Here is a 27,929-nt window from a genome sequence, read left to right as displayed (position 1 = left end):
ATGACTGTAAACCTGTGGAGGGTGTTTTATAAAGCACCATTAAACCTCTTCTAAAGCCACCTATTTCTGAAGAAAATGTTGAAAACGACATACTCAAACTAAAATGCTTACTGTGGCTGAACCGCTAGGGTTACAGACAACTGCCTGACCTTTTCTGAAAGGTAAGACTTTGAAGTTTCTGTTCCAAGTGTCAGAATGACTCTATGTGTTACTGACCCTGACTAGAAAAAGAAAAGGAAATCCGCACACTGTTTTTTAAGCTCCCACGGTGAGTTTTTTAATTACAAAAAAGCAACGTTTCGACCCTCACGGGTCTTCATCAGGCAGTACAGAGAACCAGCTCTCTGTGCATGGGCATATATATAACCTCACATGGGGTGGTGGTGCCCCAATCAGGTGATGACAGACACCTGTGATCATTACAAAATACATAATTGTTGAAATAGTAAGTCTTTCAACAAGAATACAACTTTTTTAAAGATCATATAATAACAGAGGTAAACAAATTCTAAAATACCTGATACAAAAGAAATACAAGAAGTAAAACATGCAGGTGAATATTATTATCCCTATCTATACTGACCCTGAGTAACACCAGCTCAAACACTTTTAGAGTGTAAACAGTTAACTGTGGTTGTTGTATTTATGGCTAGAAACCCAATGGAGACATAGCCACAGGCCTTACCATCCGGTTTAGCTTCACATTACGTTTAGAGAATCTCTTTTGATCTCGCGAGGTTATCCATCTTGCAAGCAAGGTTAATAACTTCCGCTGTGTTGATCTGATCTGAAAAAGGAAGACTTGGTTCGATGCGCAAGATTCAGACGATTAATTTGGTTTGTAGCATGAACAGCATTGTTCAGAATTAACCACCTAATTCATCACGTTAATGACAGATGAACAGCAAAAAATCAGAAACGTAACGCCCGTGTTACGGTGCCAACAAGAGGTCAGGTGACCTGCAGTGGCAGATATTGAAGGGAGCAGTGGCAGTCAATAGTTTTGTCTTCAAGTTAAATCCAACATGTCTAACAACTGTCCTTTTTGTCAAGAACCAGAGTCTGTTTTTCACTGTTTTTTGGAGTGTAAAAGACTTGAAGTAGGCTACCGTTTGGAATTGTAGAATATGTGTTTGTCAAATGTGGTGGAGTTGGAGTGAAACTGATTTTATTTTTGGTGCTGGTTATAAAAGGGCAAATGCAATCAAGTGGGAGCTGTTGAACTTAGTAGTGGGACAGGCCAAATTGTCAATTTACAAAAGCCGGAAAAATCAATTAGAAAATGTTTCAGGTGGGGAGTTGCTGCCATTGTTTAAGGCTTTGGTACGCGCTCGAATCACAGTGGATTTTAGGTTTTATTCACTCATGAATGATGTTGCTGTTTTTTTGTCTCGTTGGTGCTTCACTGATGCTTTGTGTTTGTTTGTTGACGGGCAGCTCTTTTTTTCTCTGTTTTCCCCATCTTCTCGCTCTTCTTCACTAGCAGGGCCGGTTCCAGAACAAGATGACTAGGGATGCATCCTAGATAGGAAGGGGTGCAGATGCCCGGCCGAATTTGAGATGTTATTTTACTAAAAATAATGCATTTTACCATAATTTCAAGTAGAATGATACCACCCAAGCAAGAATATTTCAAGTGTTTCAAGTGATTTACTGAAATATTTGGACCATATAATGATAATACAATTATCTCAACCTTAAAAGGTTACATGTATGTGCCAAAAAGCCATAAATTCACATCAAAGAACAACGAAAAACAACAATTATAATTCAAGTTTAAACAGTAAGTGTGCAGCTGCCGCATTTATCAAAAGAAAAAAAAGAAAAAAAATGTACCACTCTTTTCAACTGAGCATGCAGACAATTAAAATAAGGGTGCAATGCGTGCTTTTGCACCCCCGTAGAACCAGGCCTGTAATCAGCTTTAAAGCCACCCAAGTCATTTAAACCAGTGGTTCTCAACCTGGGGGTCTGGACCCCCCAGGGGGTCGCAAGATTATTTTCAAGCCAGGATTATTATTTGGGGGTTACGGGATGACTGTCTAAAGAGAAATAAGAAAATAAAATAAATTATTTTCTCCCATGCATGATGATTACACAATGGTTTAATGTATTATAAAGCTAGGCTATATAAACTATAAAAACAATGTCAGTGAGTGAGTGAAATCAGTGTGTGAATGTGTGCGCACTGTCATTGGGTTGGGTTGCAGTGGGAGGGGGGGGGGGTCACAAACCCCAGCCTAAAGTTTTTTGGGCGTTGCCGCTCAAAAATGTTGAGAACCACTGACAACACTGAGGGCCCTATCTTATCAAAAAGTGGTCATTTAGCGTTTGCGCTCGTTTAACACTGGTGCAATGCAAATTGGGGGCGGGCACAAGCGCATGCCTGTTATAATTGTACTGGGCATAGGCGTGCTACATGCCAAAGCAGGCGTTTCAGCACGAAAATGTGGGGATAGATGGCATTATCCTATCGTCAACAGCACGCAATCACTTTAATATAGCTATTGAAATAGGCTAGAATTAAATTCTCACACATCCCTACGCTATTAAAGAAACAAATATTTTTACATGTGTATGTTATAGCTTATATCAGACCAGGGCAACTGGTATCAAATATTGGTCGTTAAGACTGAATAATGACATCACACTACTGTTAATTTAAAATGAGTTATTCCTCTAAACCTGGCTTCAAATTCCCCAAATTCTTCGCACCGGCGCCGTTCGGCCCCCAGCCCTCAGCAAAATCTGGCCCTCTGGTAGCGAGGATTTTTTTTGTGGCCCTCTCTATCATCAAAGTTGTCCATCCCATGGGTTACGGCATGACAATATTTGTTCGCCCCCCGGCAACAATCTGGGTTTCTCATGTGGCCCCCCATGAAAAATAATTGCCCACCCCTGGCCTATATGAACGAAACTACTTTGGGAGATTATTCACTGCGCGGTAGCCCTTTGATGTGTTTCAAATGGAATATCGTTCCATCAGCACCAATTTTTGTTATCACCATTTTGTATTAGTTTCTAATGGTTTATATATATTATATATGTATATTGAATCTGAACTTGTTCACCCTCCAATTCTCTCCCTCTCTCTCTCTTCCCATCTCTCGCTCTCCCCATCTCTCTTTTCTCTCTCGCCCTCTCTATTTTCTCTCTCTCACTCTCTCCCTCTGCTTGCCCACTCAGCGAGAAGGAAGCTGCTGTCACAGACGTGACGCTGTGGCTTTTAACGGGGGTGGACATGATCACACTTGGGTTTAAACACGCCCAATCTGAACGTTTGTGCCGAGTTGATGCAGAGCGCAGCGGGCAAACACGCCCAAAATCAGTGCTGCACGCAGCGCTATTCTGGTGCAAAACGGGCCTCACGCAAAATGACCGCCTTTGCGACGATAAAGCGCCATATGTCTTGTATTTTTTCATTGCTACTGAGAAACAGCTGATTGAAGTTGTGCAAATAGACCAATCACAGCTGATTATCATCTGCTGTAAGTTGGAGACGTACCCAGATGTTGCAGTGTGCGTTAAGCTGTTTTTGATCTGTCTTTTTCTGTTTATAAAGTTTATTTTGATACAACTTAATGAGCAGCTATCATGTAGATTGTTGTTGATCTCTTGCAGTAATTTCTTATTGAAAATACTGTACTATAAAATCTTTACTGCAGCAATTCTGTCACATACTATTACTTTTTGAAATACTATCACACTCATACTGTTCTCACACCTTTTCATGTCACGGAACCCTAAACTGAAACAAATTAGACCATGAACCCATTTGATAAGATGTCATGCAGGTCCTCCATCTGATAAGATTTTAGCAGATGTTTTACTACCTACAGAAAACTGTATGAAACCAATGACCAAAATTAGTCATACATTCTGTCACTTACAGTAAGGATGGAATTATAGTGAAAATACATTATTTTTCATTTGCTGGGGATGCTCTGGAAGCTCCTCAAGGACCCCTTGGGGTCCCCCAGACCACATTTTGAAAACCACTGCTGTACATTCTATGAAGTAAAGATGAGTTATTATTTTTTGATATAGAATGTTTGCAAAAAAGAAAAAAATATATATATATATACTGTATATATATATATATACATATATATATATATATATATATATATATATATATATAGGCGAATATACTGGAGAGAGGAAAAACAATTCATCAATATCCTGTCTATATTGTATAAAGCAGTGGTCCCCAACCACTGGGCCGTGGACCGGTACCGGGCAACGCATTTGGTACCCGGCTGCGAGCCCAGTCAAAAAAATAATAATAATAATAAAAAATAAACATAGGCTATAACATTATAGGCTGTGTGTGGTAGTTGAAACATGTTTCAAGTTGATGTTTATTTATGTTTGTAGTTTGAAACAAAAACACAGATACTGTAGGCTACATACAGTACAACACAAAAGGCTGTTATCTTCCCTTTGTCGCCACCTGGTGAGTAAATATATATGTAACTAAAACATTAAAATTGACAACCGGTCCGCAACTTTTTTTTCCATGCATCTACCGGTCCTTGGCACAAAAAAAGGTTGGGAACCCCTGGTATAAAGGTAGAACTGACACATGTAAAGTAATACAGTTTCTGTAATACATGCACAGTCATGCACCTGTCTTCCACAAACCTAGGGAAAATGCACTATGGCAGTATTGTATTGGGGGGAGGGGGGGTTGAAAAAGTCGTAAGGGAGGCCTCTTTGAAAAAGTCGTAGCCCCATGCAATGCAGGGCCCATGGCTACTTTAATCCGGCCTTGGGTACTTTTTACACCTGTGTCTGCCAAGACTCCAGATGTTGTATTTGTCAAGAGAAAAGAAGAGTCCAGATAAGTGTTTGTTCTAGAGGTAGTCTGCACCTTTGACTCTAGCTTAGAGGAAGGCTTTATGACCAAGGACAGGTCATTAAATACCAACCACTCCTAAACACCATCTCAGAGCTGGTTATAATGAAATTAAATACTAACCAACAACCAACAACTCAACACAATCTCAGAGTTAGTTACAGTGGTAGACGGATCAATAAGCGTGCCTTACCGCAAGCTGTGTATTGACGCGCGGCGGCATTAAAACTAATTGAGGTGTAGTTGCACCGTTGACCACCAGGTGTCATCTGTGAGCATCCTTGAGATCAAGTGTTGAATGTGACACAATAGGGCGCGCCGGGAAGAAAACAAAAGGTAATTACGGCAGCTAAATAGGCCCCAATATAGCGTTAAAATAAAATAAAAATGTAGGGTATCATGCAAAAAGTAGCCTGTAATGTTAATTTAATTTCGGACCGTCTGAATATGTTTTATTTATAGAGAGCGAGGCGAACCAACAGCAAGCAGAGAAAGAGAAATGGAGATCTGAGAGTTTCTTCATTGCCCAACCGTGACAGCAGCGAGAAAAAGGGAGCTGGATATATCATTTTTCAAAATTATTTACATGGACTGCGGGCGCTATTAGAAAAGGGTGATGGATTTGTCTTGTCAGCTGACATTTGGACAAATAGGAGAGGGCACAGCTTCCTGGGCATCGTGGCCAGTTTCATTGACGGGACGTTCAAGGGGCACACCGTTCTGTTAGGCTGTGATCACATACAGGGTCCCCATACCGCTGATCGCATTTACCAAAAGTATGAAAGAATTGGAACGTGCAACGACGTGTTTATTCGTGTCATATGCGGGGCAGGTGTTGAAACTGAAAGTAAGACTAGCGCCATCCAGCAGAGAGAGGGAAGGAGGGGATGGTGTATGTCTGGACATGTCTGGATGCATGCAGGGGCAGGTGTTGAAGCGAGTCATCCTGGAGCAGATGCAGCAGAAATATGACAATGATTCAACCCAGAGGATTATGCGGAAAGCAACTCTTCTGGACCCAAGATACCGGGCGGAAAACATGGATCCCACCGAAGTGATACCCAAGCTGAGCTGGTAGCAGAGATTGTGGCAGCAGTCGGCCCCGCTGCACGCGTGAGAGTGGAGGGTGAAGAAGACGAGTCAGGTGCTGGTGGAAAGATAACCAGGCACGGCTTCCACTCATGGCCGGCTTGGCAGGGAAATATTTGTGTATTTGTGCCACCAGTGTACCATCCGAGCGTGTGTTCAGCACAGCAGGGATTGTTGCAATGCCACTCCGAAGCAAATTATTGCCCGAAAAGGTAAAGCTGTTGGTATTCTTGGCCAGAAACCTGTAATGGTAAAACGAAGCAAAAAGGCTAATGGCTAAAGGCCTATAGCCTTTAACCAAGCCCAAAATGTTTAATTTCGAATTCCTTTAAGTTTATAAGATCGTGTGGTGGGCTTGTGTTGTTTAAATCCCTGAAGTTCGTTAATACAAGCTTAATTCATTTAAGATAATTGCATAATTCGTTTTGTATTTATTTTACACAGCAATATCTACTGGTTAATTTTACCAGGCTAATTTATTTTAATTTTTGTGTGTGAAATGATGAAGGTTTTCCCAATGTCCCACTGGGTTGTGTTTTTGCAAATAAAGTGTTGTACGGAAACAAGCTTGTTTCTTTTATTTCTGTTTATTATAGTAACATTTTTATTTGTCTTATATGGCTATTATTAGGAGGGGGGGGTTGATTAAATTTTATGAAGTCGTTGCGGTGCTGTTTGGCTGCCCGGCCTGGCACTGCTGCGAATGCGCATTCACAAACATGTCATGTCACGGAGTCAGGCGCGACATAAACTGCAGGCTAGTAGGCTGCTCAGTTAAAAACAACAATAAATATGCTGGTCGGTTACTTATTTTATTTAGCCTTCTATATTTTAGAAGCATATTTTTATGTTTACATTTTCTCAGTTTCTGGGATAGTCGGACAAGTGAACATGAAGGAAGAGTAGAGACTTATGGAACCCTGACTGAAGACGTTTGTTTATTCATGTAGCCTAATTAAAAACATTTTCAATGATAGCCTGAGGTGTCTGACTGCTGAATGTAGCCTATTAAAGGCCTTTGGCCTAACTGCAAAGTGCAAACTCAGCAAGCAACAATAAATTAAACAAATAGCCTATAGCAGCATTATTGGGCACCTAAGTAAATACATGCACTGTCTGGCATGCCTAGAATGTCTCTAGAACGTGAAATTAAATAACTTGAAAACTAATAAATGAAGAATCACTTGTAAAAAATTTTTTTAATAAAGTGGCTGGCTGCTCGGTTCTGCCCGTTTTCGTTTAGCATTTATTTGCGTCGGGACTTCACTGCATTGAACTGCTCCGCTGCATGTGCAAAGTTGAAGGCCTCCAAACCCTTTCCACAACTTGCGATCTGCATCAGCCTTGTGACTTCTGCAGGGACACTGGAGACTGGAATTGGGGGAGGGGGATGGAGGGTGGAATGTTTCACCCCTATTAGACCCTACCTGTCTATTGTCTCATGTGGCCAACCTATTGAAATGTAAATAAAGGAACGGGGGCAGTCCCGATGAGAATAGGCCTACAGTAGCCTATATTACAATAGGCTATATATAAAATCTGTGGCTTTCAAGGCTGGTGTGAAAGAGCCTACATAACCAGAGTAGGCCTATATTGTTTGATAAAAATATGTTTTCAGACAATGGGCACGGCGCGCGCGCGCGCACACATACACACACACACACACACACACACACACACACTGCTCCCCTACGAGAACCGCAGGCTCTGCGCACGCTGTGCCTGCTGAGCGACATGACGGGCGGCCAGCGTGGCCGAGAACCAGATGACAAATAAATAAAGTAGCTACTCTCACCTCTTGATTAAGGTGTAGGCTATGGGAGTTATTTATTTTATTTATAATAATACAGATATTTATAATAAAACATATATTATAGTTTTTATGGTAGCCTAGCCTATATTATTATTATTATTATTATGGATGGCCCTCTGCAGCTGTACTAAATACGAATAAAGCAAGGCCATAAAAATTAGTTCGTATAGTCTAGAGGGAACAAATAAAAGGAGCTGAATTGCCGTGGAGTGCGCAGTAGTTTTAATGCGGTTGATCAGACTTCTCTCTATTATAGGCTATTGCTTTAAGGGATGCGGCCGCGCGCCGGTCAAGCCACTGCTGTTATTTCCAAATACACACACAAAGGATACTGTTGGCAGAGTACATGAAACATTCCACCCCCCATCGCAAGTGATTTTATTCTGCATGTAGAATATTCAGCAGGAATGCACAAATGTCACACAAAGGAATAATAATAATAATAATTATGACGTGATAAGATCATTCATTTTAGCACCGCGCGCTCCGCTCTCTTCAATGAGGAAATGGAAATCCAGACCTTGTAGAAAAGTGTCGATTTTCGGGGTTAGGGTTGAAAGTAATTCTCTCTCTTTTCAGAGGCACACAATTACTCACATAAGACCCTACATTTAATAGTTAATTTAATAGTTAGTTTGTGGATTTGGTTTCCAGGGACTTTAATCATCAAGGGGAGACAAAACACGATTGATTTCGTAGGCTGAGAGCGAGAGCCTCCCTGCTTGCTGCATATACTGTACTGTAGGTAGTTGTGCACTGCCGCCCCCTAGTGTCCCACTTTGATACCACATACTAACGGCAAACAGAATTAACGCCGCGTTGCGGTAAAAGACGCTTATTGATCCGTCTACCACTGTACAGGTACAAAATATTTGCTTTCATATTTGGGAGCCTAGGACACATTCACATTTTGCTCCTAAGAGGGCTTCAACAACTTGGGATGCCCATAAAGGCTAAACGGCTTTCAATGTACTGTGCTGTCTCTGTTATCATTAGCAGCACCATATATGGACGAGACACTGCTACTTATACCCCTAAGGGACCGTTCGCCCCTTAGGGGCCTTTATGGAATCTGTCACTGGAAGAAAATAGGGTAGGGTGATGCTTTTAAAAATTTAGTCTCAGTACACTGCTATTATTTTGTGTCCAGAGAAGGGTCATACACATTTGAATGGATCAAATATGTATTTATTTTATTGTATCTATTTATTTATTTTTGCTTTTTGGAATTCAGCAACTATACCCAACAAGACCCCTCCTGGCCAAACTTTTTAGGTATCGTTTCTCATGAAAAAAATAAAATAAAAGACTAGTCCGTCCAGTAGCCTACAAGTGCAGCTGGGTGAGAGAGAGGGAGAGAAAGGGCCAGTGCGGGGGCAAAGCACCCCAAATTCATTTATAATAAACACTGGCTATCAAAACACATCGTTGTTAATACCCACATATTGTCACTTTCAATGCATGAGGTAAGCATGTCAGTTTTGTCTAATTAATGCTCGTTACTCAATGTAGGGAAATAAGGCTTGATGACTGAACTTCTCTTAAATTTCCAAGAAAGAAAAACAAACACCTGCTAGTATGTCAGGGGAAAAGTGGAGGAGTGCAGAGACACCTGTTGGATGAGAGGTGCTTGGCGGCAGCATCAAATCAATTGGCAACTTTGACATTTCATCTGCGCATTGAAGCTGTCTCCTCCTGTGCGTAATTCATCCAGCGGCTTTGATCTCTGTTAGAGGCCCTGAATCGCACGCTACAAGCCGACAATATGAACTTGTATAGTGCTGTACAGTATAATGCTTGTTTACAGTGTCAGAATACATTCGACTCGGCAACGTCACAATAAGAGAGTATTCTGTGTGTTATGGAACGCATCTGTACCGGTGGCCAATAACGATGCCACAACGACAACTGGGCCAAGTTAGAGAAAGCGTGTTGTAAACCAGAATCCACGGGACTACCTAGTGGAGAAAACAAAAAAAAATGATGTCAACGATGTTGTCGCCACTCAAATTACATTTGAAATTAGGCCAGAGTGCAGAAATCTCCCATTGTGATTACATTAGAGCATGTTTAGAGCGGTGGGTTTGTCCTGCCTACAAATGGCATTTCTCATAAAGCAGCCTTGAAAATCTGGTGGTAGCATTTTCAATAAAAAGTGAAATGACACAGAGATGGTTTATGGTCACTTCAAATAGAACTCTCCCCAATGCAAAATACGAACAGGTTTAGTTGCCAGTAATGACAGTAAGAAAGGCAAAAGATGGATGATTTAATATTCCATAGCTCTGACCTAACCAAATCTAACTGACATCACTATTGTGAACACAAAACAAAGAACACTTCTGATATAATATGATATGAGTGTTTTAGTAGTGTATCACTCAATACAAAAAAATAAAGGCTTTCATAGAACCAAAAGCCCATGGCTTAGTCTGCAGAAAAAACACGACAAAAGCCATAGTAATTTAGACTCAGGTGTGCATACTGTAAACTACTTCCTTTTTTAAATACAAAAATGTGAAATTACAGTATTATCCCTTATTGGACAGGAGAAGCAGCTATTTGTCGTTATAGTATCGCCTGAAAAAATCCCCCCCAAAGTCTATAAATCCCTCCTATCTGAAGAACATAAGGGGGGAATTCCCCCCTAGTTTGCAAAGTGCATTTTAAGCCCTGCATACATGATGTCAGATATCTATGGCTAAACATGGTCAAAGTTCCAAAACTTGAGGTTAACATGTAGAAATGCTTTCTATAAGTCAAAATCCCTCACAGAAGGTGATTAACAGCTGAAGTGAGGGAGAAATTAGCTGTGGTGAAAAACAGCTAAAACTGAAATGGAAGAACTGTATGCAGTGTGTTAGAGGGTACACAGAGGAGAATACTGTCACAGAGGACTAAAGAGATGATTTACCATCTAAAGAAACCAGAAAATGCCACATTTGAGAAGCTGGAATCAGAGAATTAGGAAATGTTTCTGAAATAGCTCAAAATGATGAATAGATCATCAAAATAGGCAATTAATGTCATATTTGGCAATGAATCGATGAATTGACTAATAGTTGCAGCTAGGGCTGCAACAACTAATCGATTAAATCGATTAAAATCGATGATCAAATTCGTTGGCAACGAATTTGATTATCGATTCGTTGCCTCGCGATTAGTTGGACGCAGAGCCATCTGTTTTGTTGATAAAAAACAACAGCTGACCGCAGCTGCAGCAGCGCAGTGCTGGCTACGTCACTCCCTGGCCCCGCTGTCGCGGAGCCGACTACGTCACTCGCCTTGCGCACGCGCAGTAAACGACAAACAACTTGGAACATGGCCGAGGAGAAAGCAGCTCGACCCAAAACTTAGCAAGTTTGGGAGCACTTCATATTAACTGGAAATAAAAAGTCTGTTACGTGCAAGATGTGCAAAGCCGATCTTGCATGGCATGGCAGCACAACGGCCCTGCGTGAACACCTTAAACGCAAACATGTTGGATCATTGGATGGTGCCAAGGGAGCTCAGCAGCGGGGTAAGTTAACGTTATTCTACTACAAACTCGATATGCATGTAAACTAATGTTACATTATTAGACCCATGTGTATTGTTGTTTGAAGTGGAAATGTTCGTCTCACAGCAGATAGTTTGTTTTGTTTATCTAACGTTAACAGTCGATGCGCACTGCGCCCGCATCCAGGTCGACAACATTAACGTTATAGCCGACCCCGGCTAGTTAACGTTACGTTAGCTTGCTAACGTAACGTTAACTAGCCGGTCGACAACATTAACGTTATAGCCGACTGGCTAGTTAACGTTACGTTAGCTTGCTAACGTTAGTGGTAGAGCAGACTTGGTCTGTAAACTAAGGCTAAAAGAGATGTTGTTGTCCCTTGTTCATTGGTGTGTGTGTGTGTGTGTGTGTGTGTGTGTGTGTGTGTGTGCGTGTGTGCGCGCATCTTAATGTAAGGAGTGAACTAGGACAAATTGCATTTGAGGCTTCTGTTATATAAAGGCCTTCTTTACATAAGCAATTATCAACTAAATCATCAATGAGTGAGTTTTATTGAGTTTTATGTTAATAGTGCTGTTAGGCATACTCACTCATACTGTCTTTCTCATTTCAGAAAAAAACAACTCACCATGAGGCGTTTCGTTGTGGGGATGCGGCTTGTACACCACGGCAAGCAGCCATCATGACAGACAGTGTCCTGAACATGCTGGTCACCGACATGAGGCCCATGTCAATGTTTGGAGATGCAGGCTTCATTGCCATGATTAACACCCTCCACCCTGGCTGGCTACACTCTTCCTTCAAGAACATTCTTCACAAAACTGATGGAGCGAAAATATGAAGACACATTCCAGGAGCAGGTCCGTTAAAGCACTTTATTTAAGAAGATATGAAGATATCTGGAGGGAGGAGAGGGGAGGTGAAGTGGTGAAGGGCTAAAGGAAGTAGGCAGTGAAGGAGAGAGGAAGTGAAGTGGTGAAGGGCTAAAGGAAGTAGGCAGTGAAGGAGAGAGGAAGTAAAGTGGTTAGGGGGCTAAAGGAAGTAGGCAGTGAAGGAGAGAGGAAGTAAAGTGGCGAAGGGCTAAAGGAAGTAGGCAGTGAAAGAGGAGGTGAAGGGCTGAAGGAAGGAGGCAGTGAAGGAGAGGGGAGGTGAAGGGGTGAATCTGTTATCTTCAATTTAACTTTTGTGTTTTAAATTTAACTGTGATTTTGTGATTCCCATTTTTCTTTGCAAGTTTAAAAGAAACCAGTGTGAATACAGTATACTATAAACAAGAGGGGACAAAGAAAAAAGATGTACCACCAAAAAAAACTCTTCATTTTCTTTGCAAGTTTAAAATAAAGTTTACCACTGAATACAGTAGAAGAGGGGACAAAGAAAAAAGATGTACCACACTGATGGACAGTCAATGACAGAAAAAAGAAAAATAGCACTGGTTCGGTTCATGTTCTTGAGTAAATAAAAACAGTTTTCTACAATTTAACTTGGTTGTGGTTTCCCCCTTTTTGTATGCAAGTTTGAAGTGTTCCAATATAAACCACTAATAAATACAGTATAAACAAGAATGTTTTGATGCAGACTTATGTTGCAGGGACTACTAGAATCATCGTAATGTTGGAATTGTATGCATCAAAGGGTTAAATCGAGCATTTCTGAGCGATTTCAATATATCCGATTAATCGATTAATCGAACAAATACTCAACCGATTAATCGATTATCAAAATAATCGTTAGTTGCAGCCCTAGTTGCAGCTCTTTATCAGTTTTTATGAAATGTATTTTGATGTATTTTCAAAAAATACATTTATTCATTTATATAAGGGCCTTTCTGTGTGGAGCTTGCATGTTCTCCCCGTGCTCCCCTGGGGTTCCTCCTGGGGAAAGAACACATGCAGAAATCATCAGCTGACCAGTGACGACAACATTTGAAGTTGGTCCCCAGGCGCTGTACACAAGAAAGCTGCCCACAAGCCTGGATGGGATAAATGCAGAGACTGTTTCACCGGCAACCGTCAGCATGGGTGTGTGTGTGTGGCTGGCCGCATGCGTGTTCGTGTGACAAATAAGGACAGGTTTGTCCGTCCAGTTCTTCTTCTTCTTCCACATAATTTTTGATTATTTTGCTATTTTCTAATATCTATATTTACATTTGATACTTGATATTACTATATTCACAACTCAGTGTGCTTGTCCTTTCAAACATGTATAACTGATATGGATATGTATGGATCTGTATTCCGCTGTTGTCACATGATCTGTCACTCATGTTGTCACATGACCTGTAATGATCATCCCCTGTTGACACCTGTTGGTACAGCCTTTTTAAACCCACCCCTGTGCCAATCAGTTGTAAAGTGAACCTGGTGAAGCTACTGCGAAACACGTTGTTTGCTATGTTTTATGTCATTTAATAAAATAACAAGTCAATCTAACAACCTGGTGTGCGCTGGATCTCTTCACTGTTCCTGTTACACTAACTGTATACACTGCAAACACTGTTCCTGTTACACTAACTCTATACACTGCAAACACTGTTCCTGTTACTACACTAACTCTATACACTGCAAACACTGTTCCTGTTACTACACTAACTCTATACACTGCAAACACTGTTCCTGTTACTACACTAACTCTATACACTGCAAACACTGTTCCTGTTACTACACTAACTCTATACACTGCAAACACTGTTCCTGTTACTACACTAACTCTATACACTGCAAACACTGTTACTGTTACTACACTAACTCTATACACTGCAAACACTGTTACTGTTACTACACTAACTCTATACACTGCAAACACTGTTCCTGTTACTACACTAACTCTATACACTGCAAACACTGTTACTGTTACTACACTAACTCTATACACTGCAAACACTGTTACTGTTATTACACTAACTCTACACTGCAAACACTGTTCCTGTTACTACACTAACTCTACACACTGCAAACACTGTTACTGTTACTACACTAACTCTATACACTGCAAACACTGTTACTGTTACTACACTAACTCTATACACTGCAAACACTGTTACTGTTACTACACTAACTCTATACACTGCAAACACTGTTCCTGTTACTACACTAACTCTATACACTGCAAACACTGTTCCTGTTACTACACTAACTCTATACACTGCAAACACTGTTACTGTTACTGCACTAACTATATACACTGCAAACACTGTTACTGTTACTACACTAACTCTATACACTGCAAACACTGTTCCTGTTACTACACTAACTCTATACACTGCAAACACTGTTACTGTTACTACACGAACTCTACACTGCAAACACTGTTCCTGTTACTACACTAACTCTACACTGCAAACACTGTTCCTGTTACACTAACTCTATACACTGCAAACACTGTTACTGTTACTACACTAACTCTACACTGCAAACACTGTTACTGTTACTACACTAACTCTACACTGCAAACACTGTTCCTGTTATTACACTAACTCTATACACTGCAAACACTGTTACTGTTACTACACTAACTCTACACTGCAAACACTGTTACTGTTACTACACTAACTCTACACTGCAAACACTGTTCCTGTTATTACACTAACTCTACACTGCAAACACTGTTCCTGTTACACTAACTCTATACACTGCAAACACTGTTCCTGTCACTACACTAACTCTACACTGCAAACACTGTTCCTGTTACTACACTAACTCTATACACTGCAAACACTGTTCCTGTTACTACACTAACTCTACACTGCAAACACTGTTCCTGTTACTACACTAACTCTACACTGCAAACACTGTTCCTGTTATTACACTAACTCTATACACTGCAAACACTGTTCCTGTTACTACACTAACTCTATACACGGCAAACACTGTTACTGTTACTACACTAACTCTATACACTGCAAACACTGTTCCTGTTACTACACTAACTCTATACACTGCTAACACTGTTCCTGTTACTACACTAACTCTACACTGCAAACACTGTTCCTGTTACTACACTAACTCTATACACTGCAAACACTGTTCCTGTTACTACACTAACTATATACACTGCAAACACTGTTCATGTCACTACACTAACTCTACACTGCAAACACTGTTCCTGTTACTACACTAACTCTACACTGCAAACACTGTTCCTGTTACTACACTAACTCTACACTGCAAACACTGTTCCTGTTATTACACTAACTCTATACACTGCAAACACTGTTCCTGTTACTACACTAACTCTATACACTGCAAACACTGTTCCTGTTACTACACTAACTCTACACTGCAACCACTGTTCCTGTTACAGTGCACTCCTCTTATAGTGATCACCATGAGACTGGTCAAATTGATCACTATAAGTGGATGATCATTATAACTGATTTTTTCTTTTCTTGATTGCTCATGCAGATTACAATCTAATTGACATTATATATTACATGAATACAGTACAGTACATATAAAGTAAAGGAATGTTATTGACTTTAAATATCCATACAGTAAGTTAGGCCTCCAGATGATTCAAACACAGTGGTCTCGCTTGGACAGAGATGCCGCAATCTCTCCATATATACAGACAGACATGCAGAGTGTATCGCTGCTGTATCTCGTTGGCTCATTTTTGACAGTTTGTAAGTAAGAAATTAGAAAATTACTGTAGTTTGCAGATTTACCACCTTCTGAATAATGCTGAATAATGATGACAGAGATGTTAGGGAGCTGGTTCCATCTTCCCTGTTCCTGCACCTAAGGAGACACAAGGTCCCACTGGCCAGAGACTCAGAGACCCACCTCATTGGATTCAGAGGGACACCCAGCTGGAAATTTGACCCTCACTCTGCTGGATTTGGGGTCTGGTCAGATTTGCCGGATCTGAATGATTTTTGTGTCCGAGCTGGAGTGTCCCTGGAGTGGACGCGGTGTGACTCTGGAACTGTGATCAAGGCAACAGCCACATATACAGCTCAGGAGGTAGAGCGGGTCGTCCACTAATCGCTTTGGATAAAAGAGGTCGGTGGTTCGATTCCCGGCTCCTCCAGTCTGCATGTCGAAGTGTCCTTGGGCAAGACACTGAACCCCAAATTGCTCCTGATGGTGTGCCAGCACTCTGCATGGTAACCTGGCGCCATCGGTGTATGAATGGGTGAATGTACCTACTGACTGTAAAGCGCTTTGGATAAAAGCGCTATATAAATGCAGGCCATTTACCATTTTACATATACGGTGGACCTGTTAACACCTATCCACCTTATTTCTAGCTGCCATGATGCCTGATGGGTGCTTCTTCCGCTTCCGGTGTAATAGACTGTTTTACAGTCTATGGTTTTAACTTGACAAAAAAAACGTCTATGAGGATTTTACAGCAGAGCCATTCTGCTCTACAGCCGTGTCGTTCGGGTGCTGGGATAATGTAATGCATTGTGGGTAGTCGGCTACTGTGGCTAACTAGCGGCTAGCGTAATAGTTACTTTACATGGCAGTAAAACACCACTGAATGACCAAATTGATTTAACTTTTAACCATTTAGAGTAACACTGTTTCCATACGGACCCCCAGCGTTGGTTAGTTGTTTATAACATGACTATAATATGACTATATCCAGTTTCCGGTTTATAATTCGGGTCTGCAGCCGAGTATAACAAAGGAAATGGCAAGCTGCAACAATAAGTCCCGTTAAACCGGACCTTGTACCCACAATTATTTCTTACAGTGGGACATTCAAAAATGAGGTGGATAGGTGGCAGGCCAACTCTTATGGATTTATACCAATATCAAAAACAACAACAACAACAACAACAGTAGACTGGACTGGACTAAAACTGCAGGGAAAACGTGCATGTCTTCTCTCTGCTGATCATTCTGTCTCAGAACACTGCACTCAATGGGGACATCATCACATTCACAGTAAAAGCCAGAATACAGGTCCTTCCCACCAGACTCAACCTTTCTATCTGCTCTCCTACCACTCAGGTCCCCCATTGTTTGCATCACACCACAGAATGGTGAGTGAAACAATGTCACACATCTTGAATAATAATAATAATAATAATAGATGGGGCTTACAGTATATAGCGCTTTTCCATAGCTCAAAGACGCTTTACAATAGGCTACACAAGAACTAAACACTGGGGGGGCGGGGGGTGACGTTAGTGAACATATAACAACAGAGATTACACTAAACACTGAGTACTATGTGGGGGGGGGGCGATAGTGGTGAGACAAGACAGTAGACAGAGACAGCACACAAGCAAGGATGGGGGGAGGGAGCAGAGGGACTAAGGCAAGGCGGTGGAAAAGAGATGGGTTTTGAGGCGGGAGTGGAAGACTGTGAGGGACTCTGAGGTTCTGATTTCTTGGGGAAGGGCGTTCCAGAGTCTGGGAGCTGCCCGAGAGAAAGCTCTGTCCCCAAAGCTGCGGAGTTTGGACTTGGGGGTGGAAAGGAGGTCGGCTGAGGAGGATCTGAGGGACCGGGAGGGTTGGTAGGGGGAAAGGAGGTCTGTGAGGTAAGGGGGGGCCAGTTAGTATATAGTAGAATAGTTGTTATGCTCACAAAGGAATGTACACAGCACGTCACCACAGAATAGTGGACCTCAAAACACATGACATCAAATAATGTCCCACCCTCAGTGAGAAGGTACAAGCATCCTGTCAAACCCTCCATCTGTAATAATAGCCCAGGTCCTTTTTCCACGTGTGGCTGTCAAGACTCCAGATGTTGTATTTGTTAATGAAGATTCCAGAGAAGTGTTTGTTCTAGATGTAGTCTGCACCTTTGACTAGCCTAGAGGAAGGCTTTATGACCAAGGTCATTAAATACCAACCACTCCTAAACACCATCTGTACTGTGTGCGCACAGGGACTACAGATGCAAATTAGCTTTTAGCTATCTCTGGTGCAATATATTTATTGTGTACTGTCCCTGCTCAAATAAACAATAAAGATAAAGATAAAATATCTCACAGCTGGTTGCAGGTGCAAACTATTTGCTTTCATATTTGGCAGCCTAGGACATACTCACAGGTTGTTCGTAAGATGGCTTCAATAAATTGGGATGCCCAAAAAGGCTAAACGGCTTGCAAAGTACTGTGCTGTCTCTGCTAGCAGCACCATATATGGAAGAGGCACTGCTACTGCCCTGAGAACTGAATATTATGGTCTGTATTGTGAGACGATGGCACTGGTCCATTTTGTGAATGTACTGCACCTCTATATTTGTGTCCTTGTACCGTTTTCTTCTATGTGGATATATATAAATTGTTAAAATGTGTGTGTGTGTGTGTGTGTGTGTGTGTGTGTGTGTGTGTGTGTGTGTGTGTGTGTGTGTTTGTTTGTGTGTGTGTGTGTGTGTGTGTGTGTGTGTGTGTGTGTGTGTGTGTGTGTGTGTGTGTGTGTGTGTGTGTGTGTGTGTTTGCGTGCGGGTGTCTGTGGGTGTGTGGCTGTCAGACCGTGACAATACATAGGTTGTGTTTAGTGGTTGTTAATTTATTAACAGATGAATAGTTCATTATTTTCTTCAGTTTCATGAAGAAGCATTTTGTCAGCCATTTTTTTTCAGAGAAAGATTTGAGTAAATATATGTCAAAACTAATGGTTGTAACCAACTATGCTCTTTCATGTCCTGAATGTCTTGTATTCACTGTCATATACGTATGTTTATTTGTATCTTGCCGAGTGTGCTGATTCACCAGAATTAATTCCTGTGTGTCCTTGTGATGCATTTGGCAATAAAGTGTTTCTGATTCTGATTCTGATTCTGATGATGTTTGTATTTAAATAGGAATATTATGTTTTCAATAATCAAATTAAATACACACTTACACTTCCTCAGACCTGGTTTCAACATCTGCACTCCACCATGGTCCACACTGTGGGAAGGGGGTTAAACATTTACATAATGTCAGATCAATATAATCTATTTGATAAACAAACAGTAAAACTCATTCCTGAACTTCCCAGTGACTACGTTTACATGCACACTAATATTCCACTATTATTCCGAAAATGACAATGTTCTGAATTTGATAAGAGTCATGTAAACACCATATTCCGGTTGGATTTTCTGAATTAGGCCTTTTTCCGAATTTAGACTTTTCCGATTAAGATGTGGAATATGCCAATATTATTCGGGTTTAGGCGCCTTCTTTGGACATGTATACAGCGCATTCGGAATATGCGTCTCAATCAGGGTTGTTACCACAGTTTGTGACACACGGCCATCTTGCCTGTTTGTTTGTCAGCTGATGTGTGCTTTTTAAACCAACCAACTAGCCAGAGATGCAAAGGAAAACCCCACATTTCTGATGAGAAGGAGAAACAGGCCTAAATATCTAGCCTACTGTTAAGTCAAGTCAAGTTTATTTGTATAGCACATTTCATACACAGAGGCAATTCAACCATTATGAAAGACTTGATATCAACAGGAAGGAGAAACAGGCCTAATCTAGGCTATAGCCTACTGTTAACCATTATGAAAGACTTGATATCAACAGGAAGGAGAAACATGCCTAATCTAGCCTACTGTTAACCATTATGAAAGACTTGATATCAACAGGAAGGAGAAACATGCCTAATCTAGCCTACTGTTAACCATTATGAAAGATATGATATCAACAGGAAGGAGAAACATGCCTAATCTAGCCTACTGTTAACCATTATGAAAGACTTGATATCAACAGGAAGGAGAAACAGGCCTAATCTAGCCTACTGTTAACCATTATGAAAGACTTGATATCAACAGGAAGGAGAAACATGCCTAATCTAGCCTACTGTTAACCATTATGAAAGACTTGATATCAACAGGAAGGAGAAACAGGCCTAATCTAGCCTACTGTTAACCATTATGAAAGACTTGATATCAACAGGAAGGAGAAACAGGCCTAATCTAGCCTACTGTTAACCATTATGAAAGATTTGATATCAACAGGAAGGAGAAACATGCCTAATCTAGCCTACTGTTAACCATTATGAAAGATTTGATATCAACAGGAAGGAGAAACATGGCTAATCTAGCCTACTGTTAACCATTATGAAAGATATGATATCAACAGGAAGGAGAAACATGCCTAATCTAGCCTATTTTATATAGCCTATATAGCACAATTACAAAGTGCTTTACAAATTGTAAATAAAAGCCAAAGATAGAAGAATAGAAGAACAGGCTGAAAATTGGGTTGCAGGAACAAACACAAGAAAAAAATACACAAGGAACTGATAAAAACCTGACTATAGCCTATAGTAGCCAACATAAATATCTACTGTAAACAATAGTATAAACTTGTTTTAACAAATGAATACAAACTTTAAAAAGCATTCATGATTTGTGTAAATTTGATATACTAGTGCAGTGCCCGTTCCCCCATGCACCACCCCGTAGGCGCTTCCCCCTGCACACACTGCACTCTGTCAGGTCCCCCTAAGCGCAAGTTTGAAGTCGATCCGACAAACGGTTCTCGAGAGACGCGAAGGACAGACATACAGACAGTCCTGGAATAAGTCCAAATTGCATGAAATGCGGCACCGCACTCCATCGGGGTCCGAGCAGCGCACTCCCCAAGTTTAAAGTCACAATCGGACAAATGTTTCTCGAGATAAACTGCTTTTTGTGTTGCCAGCAGGTGGCACTATGTCAAATTGCAAAAAACTCAGCGCCACACTACTTTGAGTTCCCAGGAGCACAGTCCCCAAGTTTGAAGTCAATCGGATGAACGGTTCTCAAGATAAAGCACTTTTTGTGTTGCCAGTAGGTGGCGCTGTGCCGAATTGCACAAAATTCGGCACTGCTCTATGTCAGGTTCCCAGCAGCACACTTAAGAAGTTTGAAGTGGATCAGATGAATGGCTATGGAGATAAAGCGCTTTTTGTCTTGCCAGTAGGTGGCGCTATGCCAAATTACACGGAATTCAGCTCCCTGCACCTCCTTGACTCCCCCTAAGCACACTCCTCGAGTTTGAAGTCGATCGGACGAACGGTTCTCCAGATAAACCACTTTTTGTGTGGCCAATAGGTGGCGCTGTGCCGAATTACACGAAATTCGGCACTGCACTGTGTCGAGTGCCCCTCAGCACACTTCCCAAAGTTGAAGTCGATCTGACGAATGGTTCTTGAGATAAACCACATTTTCTATGTTGCCAGAAGGTGGCGCTATGCCGAATTGCACAAAACAGGGCACTGCACTGCACAATAGGGCACACTCCCAAAGTTTGAAGTCGATCCGACCAACGGTTCTCGATGGCATGCAGCAGATGATGCTCATCCATAAGCAGTGGTGGAAATGGTCAGGTTTTACTCTGGCAATTACACAGGATGCGGGTTCCCGGAAGTGGTGATGCCCTAGAGCAGAGGTTCTCAAATGTTTTTCAGCCAAGGACCCCTTGTAAGATAACACCCCCCCCCCCCATTCAATCTCAAGGACTCGATGTTGATTTAGTTAACGACCCTGTTTACTCAACGACTGTAGTCACAGCAGTGTTGACACTTAGCCCAGATCAGCCAGGGCTTGAAGGGGCACACGCTTGATTGAACACAAATGTATTAATATCGAAAGTGTTTCGCGTCCGAATGGCACGAAAACAGGGCACCGCACTCTGTTGGGTCGCCATCAGCGCACCCCCGAGTTTCAAGTCGATCCGAACGACGGTTCTGGAGATACGCGAAGGACAGACAGAGAGAGAGACAGAGAGAGAGACAGACGATATCCTCATTATAGTATAGATTATTACTCTGTTGTTAAAATGGAAGAGCATACTATGACTTGCTTAGGACTCAAAACTAAAAGTTTAGGTATTACCAACCATTGACCCGCCCCTTTGCAGACCTTCCCCTTTCAGGTCCGCAAACTGGGTATAATCCCCTGGCTTATCTGTTGCTCGTCTCCCAATAGTACATTTCTTCACTATCGTCTAGCAGTGTGCTCAGGCCCAAACGACCTCTGCTATTATTCATTTTCTATTAGCATTCGCCCTGGACCTAGTTTCTGGAACCAAAAGGCGGAGCTTGATGTAGTCAACACACACTGTGACACACCTGGTCTGGGTGGCTGTCGACCGGTCATTAGCTCAGGTTGGTGACATACGAGGTCGTCCTAGGCCACACCTCCGCGGGAGGGGAGGGACCAGACTACCCCATTTTTGGCACATCTGACGTCCCGAGAATTTGCGCTTTTGGGGAAATAGGTGTGTTTAATCCAAAAAAGTGTTATACTGTAGTTCAAAATAGGAGAAGTATTGGTATAATTCCAGCCTATTTCCATGCTTTTTAGAGAGAGGATTGTCTCTTCATACTGTAGCATGTGCAGTTTATGATGAGTCGTGTCCGCCTTTCCAGAAAAAAGCCTTGTTTTTTGTAGTATTTTCTGCTAACCAAATTATGGTTCGTGGGGGAAGAATAATAACCTTGGAAAAAGACAAAAAACCCATGGGCGAACATAGCACCTTTGGGTATGTGTTTTTCCGGGAAAAACAAGATAACCCTCCTTAAGCTGCTTTCAGACATGTTTGGAATTCAGGAGTTATCTAGAGGCCATCCGCATGGGGCTCATGTGTGAACAGATTTTCGTGGCTCATGCTCCTCCTAGACGGAGGGAAGTGTAGCCCCAGCTGTAGTCGCAGAAGCGTATTGTCACCCCCCCCCCCCTCCAGAGGTCCGTGAAGGTAGTCAGCTCAGTGAGTGCATGAGGACAGAGACATCGTGACAGATTATTATTATATAAATAGTCGATGTGAATGAGCGAGCAAAAAACACATCATGCCATTTGGTTTCCAAATGAAGCTCAAAACTGCTCCGTGTGCGACAGCCAACATGTTGCTGGATTGCTGGATTGAAAGGCTCATGGCTCTGATCTGATTTCATGTCTGCTTCGCACAGCACACACATTTAATAAGCATTTTTGGACGCGAGGGTCGTCCTGCTTCCCAGTATTGGACATCGCTAGGTAGGGTATCTGGATCTGGTTGCGTTCATGTCTTTGATTTAACGTTTACACAGCGTTTGTGAAGATTCAATTACAGAACCGCAAATTCCAAGTAGCGTCAAGTCAGGCAGTATAAAACGAAAACTTCTGGGTATAACCTTCGCAATAATGGCAATTAAATAAAGTAAATGCATGTGTCATGTTTTTTTGTGTGTGTTTCGAAAGATACAGAACAGAGATAACCTGGAAGAATATCTGCTCCCTTCGAAAAGTCAATTTTAACCCGTAGTGAGTCGACATTCTGATTAAGTAATACAACATTTATTTTATTTTGAAGGTAAAAATGTCTAGCTTCCTGTATTCTGTATAATTCTAGTAGTGGTCCTGCGGTTTCTGTTTGTAGCGGAGCATCTTTTGATGTTTACTTCACCTGTAATTAATTACTTACTAACGTTATGCGCTGTTGTTGTTGCCATTGTGAGGGCAGGAATACCGGCTCAATAGACTCTCATTTCACGGAGGAAAAACACACGTGCTGTTCTTGGCATACATGAAGCCGGAAAGAGAAAGACTTTATTTGCGCATGCTCATTTATAGACAACAGGTCAACATGCTGATGCCAATAGTGACGTCAGTATAAGAGCACATATACATAATGTTGGCCTACCTACTAGCCAATATGTTAACACCCCCACTTGCTCTATACTGTACAAAACAATTCACAACATAAATTGTGTCTGGCAGTTACATAGGCTACTTAATACCTTTTCTGGTAACTTAGATTCCAAACATATATTTTACAAACTTTTCAATTTTGAACTTAGTTACAGGCTTGGTCATAACATCTGCAACCATATCTGCTGTTGGACAATATTCAATAGTTATCTTTCCATCAGTAAGTGCAGATCGTATGAAATGATATTTAATGTCGACATGTTTACATCTTTGACGACATACTGGGTTCTTTGACAAAGCGATTGCACCTTGGTTGTCTTCAAATATTTTCACTGGTGTATGTTGGCATTTAGCATCTATCCCATTCAATAATTGTACAAGATACATACTTTCTTGTGTTGTTGCAGCAAGTGCCATGTACTCCGCTTCACAGGTAGACAAGGCTACTGTTGGCTGCTTTTTACTTTTCCATGAAATAACAGGCCCACTTTTAGTTAAACTAAAGCAGTATCCTGTTGTGCTTCGTCTGTCATTTTGATCTGATGCCCAATCAGCATCACTATATGCCTCAAGTTTGAGCTTTTCATCACTTTTCTTGTAACACAACTCCTGGTTGATTGTGCCCTTCAAGTATCTTAACACATGTTTGGCTGTTACCCAGTGTTGTTCTTTTGGTTCTGATAGGTATTGTGACAGCTTGCTTATAACCCAACTTAGATCAGGTCTAGTACATGTCATCACATATATCAAACTGCCTACTATTTCACGATATCCTGTTTGGTCTACAAGTTCACCCTCGCCATCAAAGTTGAGTTTCTGTTCACATGGGGTTGACCTTATCTTGCAATCAGACATACCAAACCTCTCCAGTATCTTTGTTATACACCGCTTTTGGTTCATCCTTATTTCTCCTTCACTTTGTACAAAATCAATTCCTAGAAAATGATTAAGTCGCCCCAGATCTTTCATCTTAAATTTTGCCCTTAACATTTCCTTCACACCATTGAGTGAGGCATTGTCACTTGCAGCAATAATTAGATCATCCACCCAAATTATCAGAATTATCCTTTCATTATCTGTTTGTTTGTTATAGACACAGTGGTCTGCTGGATTCTGTACAAAACCATTATCACTGAGGTGGTCATGTAACACTCTATTCCAGTTGCGTCCTGATTGCTTCAAACCATACAGTGACTTGTTCAGTTTGCAGACTAACTGTTTGTCTGTGTCTGACTTGACCTCAAATCCTTTGGGCTGCTCCATGTACATCTCACAATCAATTGGAGCATGGAGGTAAGCTGTTTTAACATCCATTTGGTGGATGACTAAGTTATCCTGAACAGCTATTTGCATTAAGGTACGTACTGAGGTCATATTTGCAGTTGGAGAGAAAGTCTCCTTATAGTCAATTCCAGCTACTTGGCTATATCCTTTTGCAACATATCTGGCCTTGTAGGTTTCAGATTGGTCTGCATTGTCTTTGATTGCATAAACCCAACGTCCCCCCACTGCATTTTTACCTTCTGGCAGTGTGGTCAGTGTGAAAGTATTATTTTCCATAAGAGAATCCATTTCCTCCTCCATAGCACTAGCCCACATTTCTGATTTTGTTGAGCTCATGGCTTCTTTGAAGGTTTTTGGTACATTACAAGCCACTCTGTAGCAGTAGTCAATATTGGTTAATACCTCATCTTTACACTCGACTTTACATTCATAGTCTTTCAAATACTCAGGATTATTCCTATTTCTTTTAGGGTAACGTGCCCCATGGCTATCTCCTCTCTGTTCTGTCTGAGACTGAGTGTTTTCATTGTCCTCTAATTTTTCAATTTGAGGCCCCTGGCTCTCTTCTGGACTCTGTTCAGGCATCTTGGCTTTTGGCATGGGGGTTACATATTCCATCCCATGTAGGTCATCATCGATCATTTCTGGGGTTGTCTGAGTTTGGCGTTCAACCCCACTTTTTGTAACAAACTTAACTAGCCTGTGTTTAAGCACCTTCCCAGTGTCTGGGTAGTAGACTAGGTATGATGGGCTATTCTTATCATAGCCTACAAAAATCCCCTTTTCACACCGTGAGTCTAATTTTTTCTTGTCTTGTTTGTATGCGTAACACACTGATCCAAACACTCTCATCTTTGACACATCAGGCTTTTTCCCTGTCAGCATGTAGTATGGAGTCTGCTTCACACGCCTATTATAGCACCTGTTGCGGATTACTGCAGCAGTCATCACAGCATATGTCCACAACCTCTTAGGTAAGTTGCTCTCAATTAACATGCATCTTGCCATCTCAAACAACGTTCTCCAATTTCTCTCAGCAGTCCCATTTTGATGGGGCGAGTAAGGTGCTGAATGTCTTATGGCATTTTTACTGAGTAAAGACTGAAAATCCTGTCCTGTAAATTCAGTGCCATTATCAGATCGTATACACTTGATTTTCCCATATGGGGCAGTGTCAGCTATGAACTTTTCAGTAGCTTTGGCAGTATCACTCTTTGTTTTCAGAAAATACACATATATTACACCTGAGTAATCATCAGTAAATGCTAGAGTATATCTGAACCCATCTTTTGCCTCTTGCTCTATGGGGCCGCACAAGTCAGTGTGAACTAGATCAAGTGCTGCTTTTGCCCTGGCATCAGGTTCTCTGTTCCTACTCTGAGCAAATTTACCTTGTGTACACACTTCACAGTTTAGTTTAGACTTATCAATCTTTCCTTTGATTTTCATTCCTTCTACTACATTTTCCAACTTTGACACGTCCTCATAATTACAGTGACCTAGTATTTCGTGCCAGGTTTGTATATCATGACATCCATGACACCCATCATCAACTTGTTCTTCATCTACAGTGTTCAAATAGTAGAGTCTGTTGTACACTTTGATATCAAACCTGGTACCATCCTTGTGGGTGAGGTGGTTGTGTCCGTCCCTAAAGTTGACTTCAGCTCCGTTGGCCGTCGCTGCTTTAACAGAGAAAATGTCCTGTGGATATGAAGGAATATACAGCGCTTTCTTCAGCGTTGTCGTCACTCTGCGCCCCTCGCTGTCCAGCAAGCAAACCTCCGCTTCACCTCTCTTCAGCGCGACACCGCTTGTTTTCGTCCCGTCAGCCAATTCCAAGAGGTGTGTCTCGGGCTGGAAGTCGTCATCAAACTTCTTAAACCTCCCGATGTCGGTTATCATGTGTGACGTTGCGCCAGTATCCACCATCAGACCTTTCTGTGTTAATCCTCTGACCTGACAGTCATCAATTTTGAAAGCAAAAGTGTGATCCTCTGCATCCACTGCTTGTTTCACGTTGTCACGTCTTCTCCGCCTGCATGTTGCATCTTTGTGAGTGGAGCTCTGACAAAAACTGCACCACTGTCTCTGTGTTTGACGTTCGCGACCACTAACGTTGCATTCACGGACTTTGTGTCCCTTTTGGCCGCAGTTGAAGCAGGTTATCTCCGATGTCTTTTCTCTCTCTCTCCCCCTCATTCTCACTGTTGAGCTGCTTGTCTTCATCACGTTGTCATCATTCGGGTTGCCATTAAACTTTTCCGTGCTTTCATAACTTCTCAGCTTGGTCTTGAACTCAGCAAAAGTTATTGTCTCATCACCCTGCGTTATGTGGATGGAAAACGGCTTATATGATTCGGGCAAGCCTTTCAGAATCATGGCAATTAACAGTCCGTCGCTAAGAGCCTCGTCTGCATTTCTAAGTGCAGTTATAGCCGTTTCTGCACGAATGATGTATTCAGTGACGGTCTCATTTGCAGCTTTCTGGAGAGATGTTAGCTCTGTGTAGAGGCTAATCACACGTGGCTTCCCTTTACCTGCGTAGTGGTCTCTCAATATCTCCAGCGCTCTCCTCCCATCGTCGGCGGCTTCTCTCATAATTAAGGAGAGACTTTTGTCGTCCAAAAACTGTATCAATTCCGCATATGCATCTTCATTTTTCTTTAAATCTTCAGCGGCTCTGGCAACAGCTCCCTCATCTTCTTCATCGTCATCTAGCTCGTTTAGTATCGTCTCTTTAAGACCTAGCAAACGCAGATGACCTAAAAACTTTGTTTCCCATAATTCGTAATTCTTCTCATCTCCAT

General features: G+C 41.6%; 2 protein-coding genes across 3 annotated transcripts in view; both read right to left on the bottom strand.

Moving 5' to 3' along the window:
- LOC310779399 (NLR family CARD domain-containing protein 3-like) overlaps positions 1-27,929 on the bottom strand; it is a gene marked incomplete at its 3' end in the record, with an annotated part of 274,039 nt that overhangs the window by 192,519 nt on the left and 53,591 nt on the right. The window lies entirely within an intron of this gene.
- The window catches only part of LOC310780162 (protein NLRC3-like), a 58,921-nt gene that overhangs the window by 2,495 nt on the left and 28,497 nt on the right, over positions 1-27,929 (bottom strand). For both annotated transcript variants that reach the window (XM_083640725.1, XM_083640724.1), the window contains one exon: positions 19,071-19,117. In XM_083640725.1, coding sequence (XP_083496851.1) covers positions 19,071-19,117 — 47 coding nt within the window. The remainder of the gene's footprint in view (positions 1-19,070; positions 19,118-27,929) is intronic.

This window comes from Poromitra crassiceps, assembly GCF_964638095.1.
Source record: "Poromitra crassiceps genome assembly, chromosome: 7".
Lineage (NCBI taxonomy): Eukaryota > Metazoa > Chordata > Actinopteri > Beryciformes > Melamphaidae > Poromitra > Poromitra crassiceps.
This window is presented reverse-complemented; position numbering and strand designations above follow the sequence as displayed.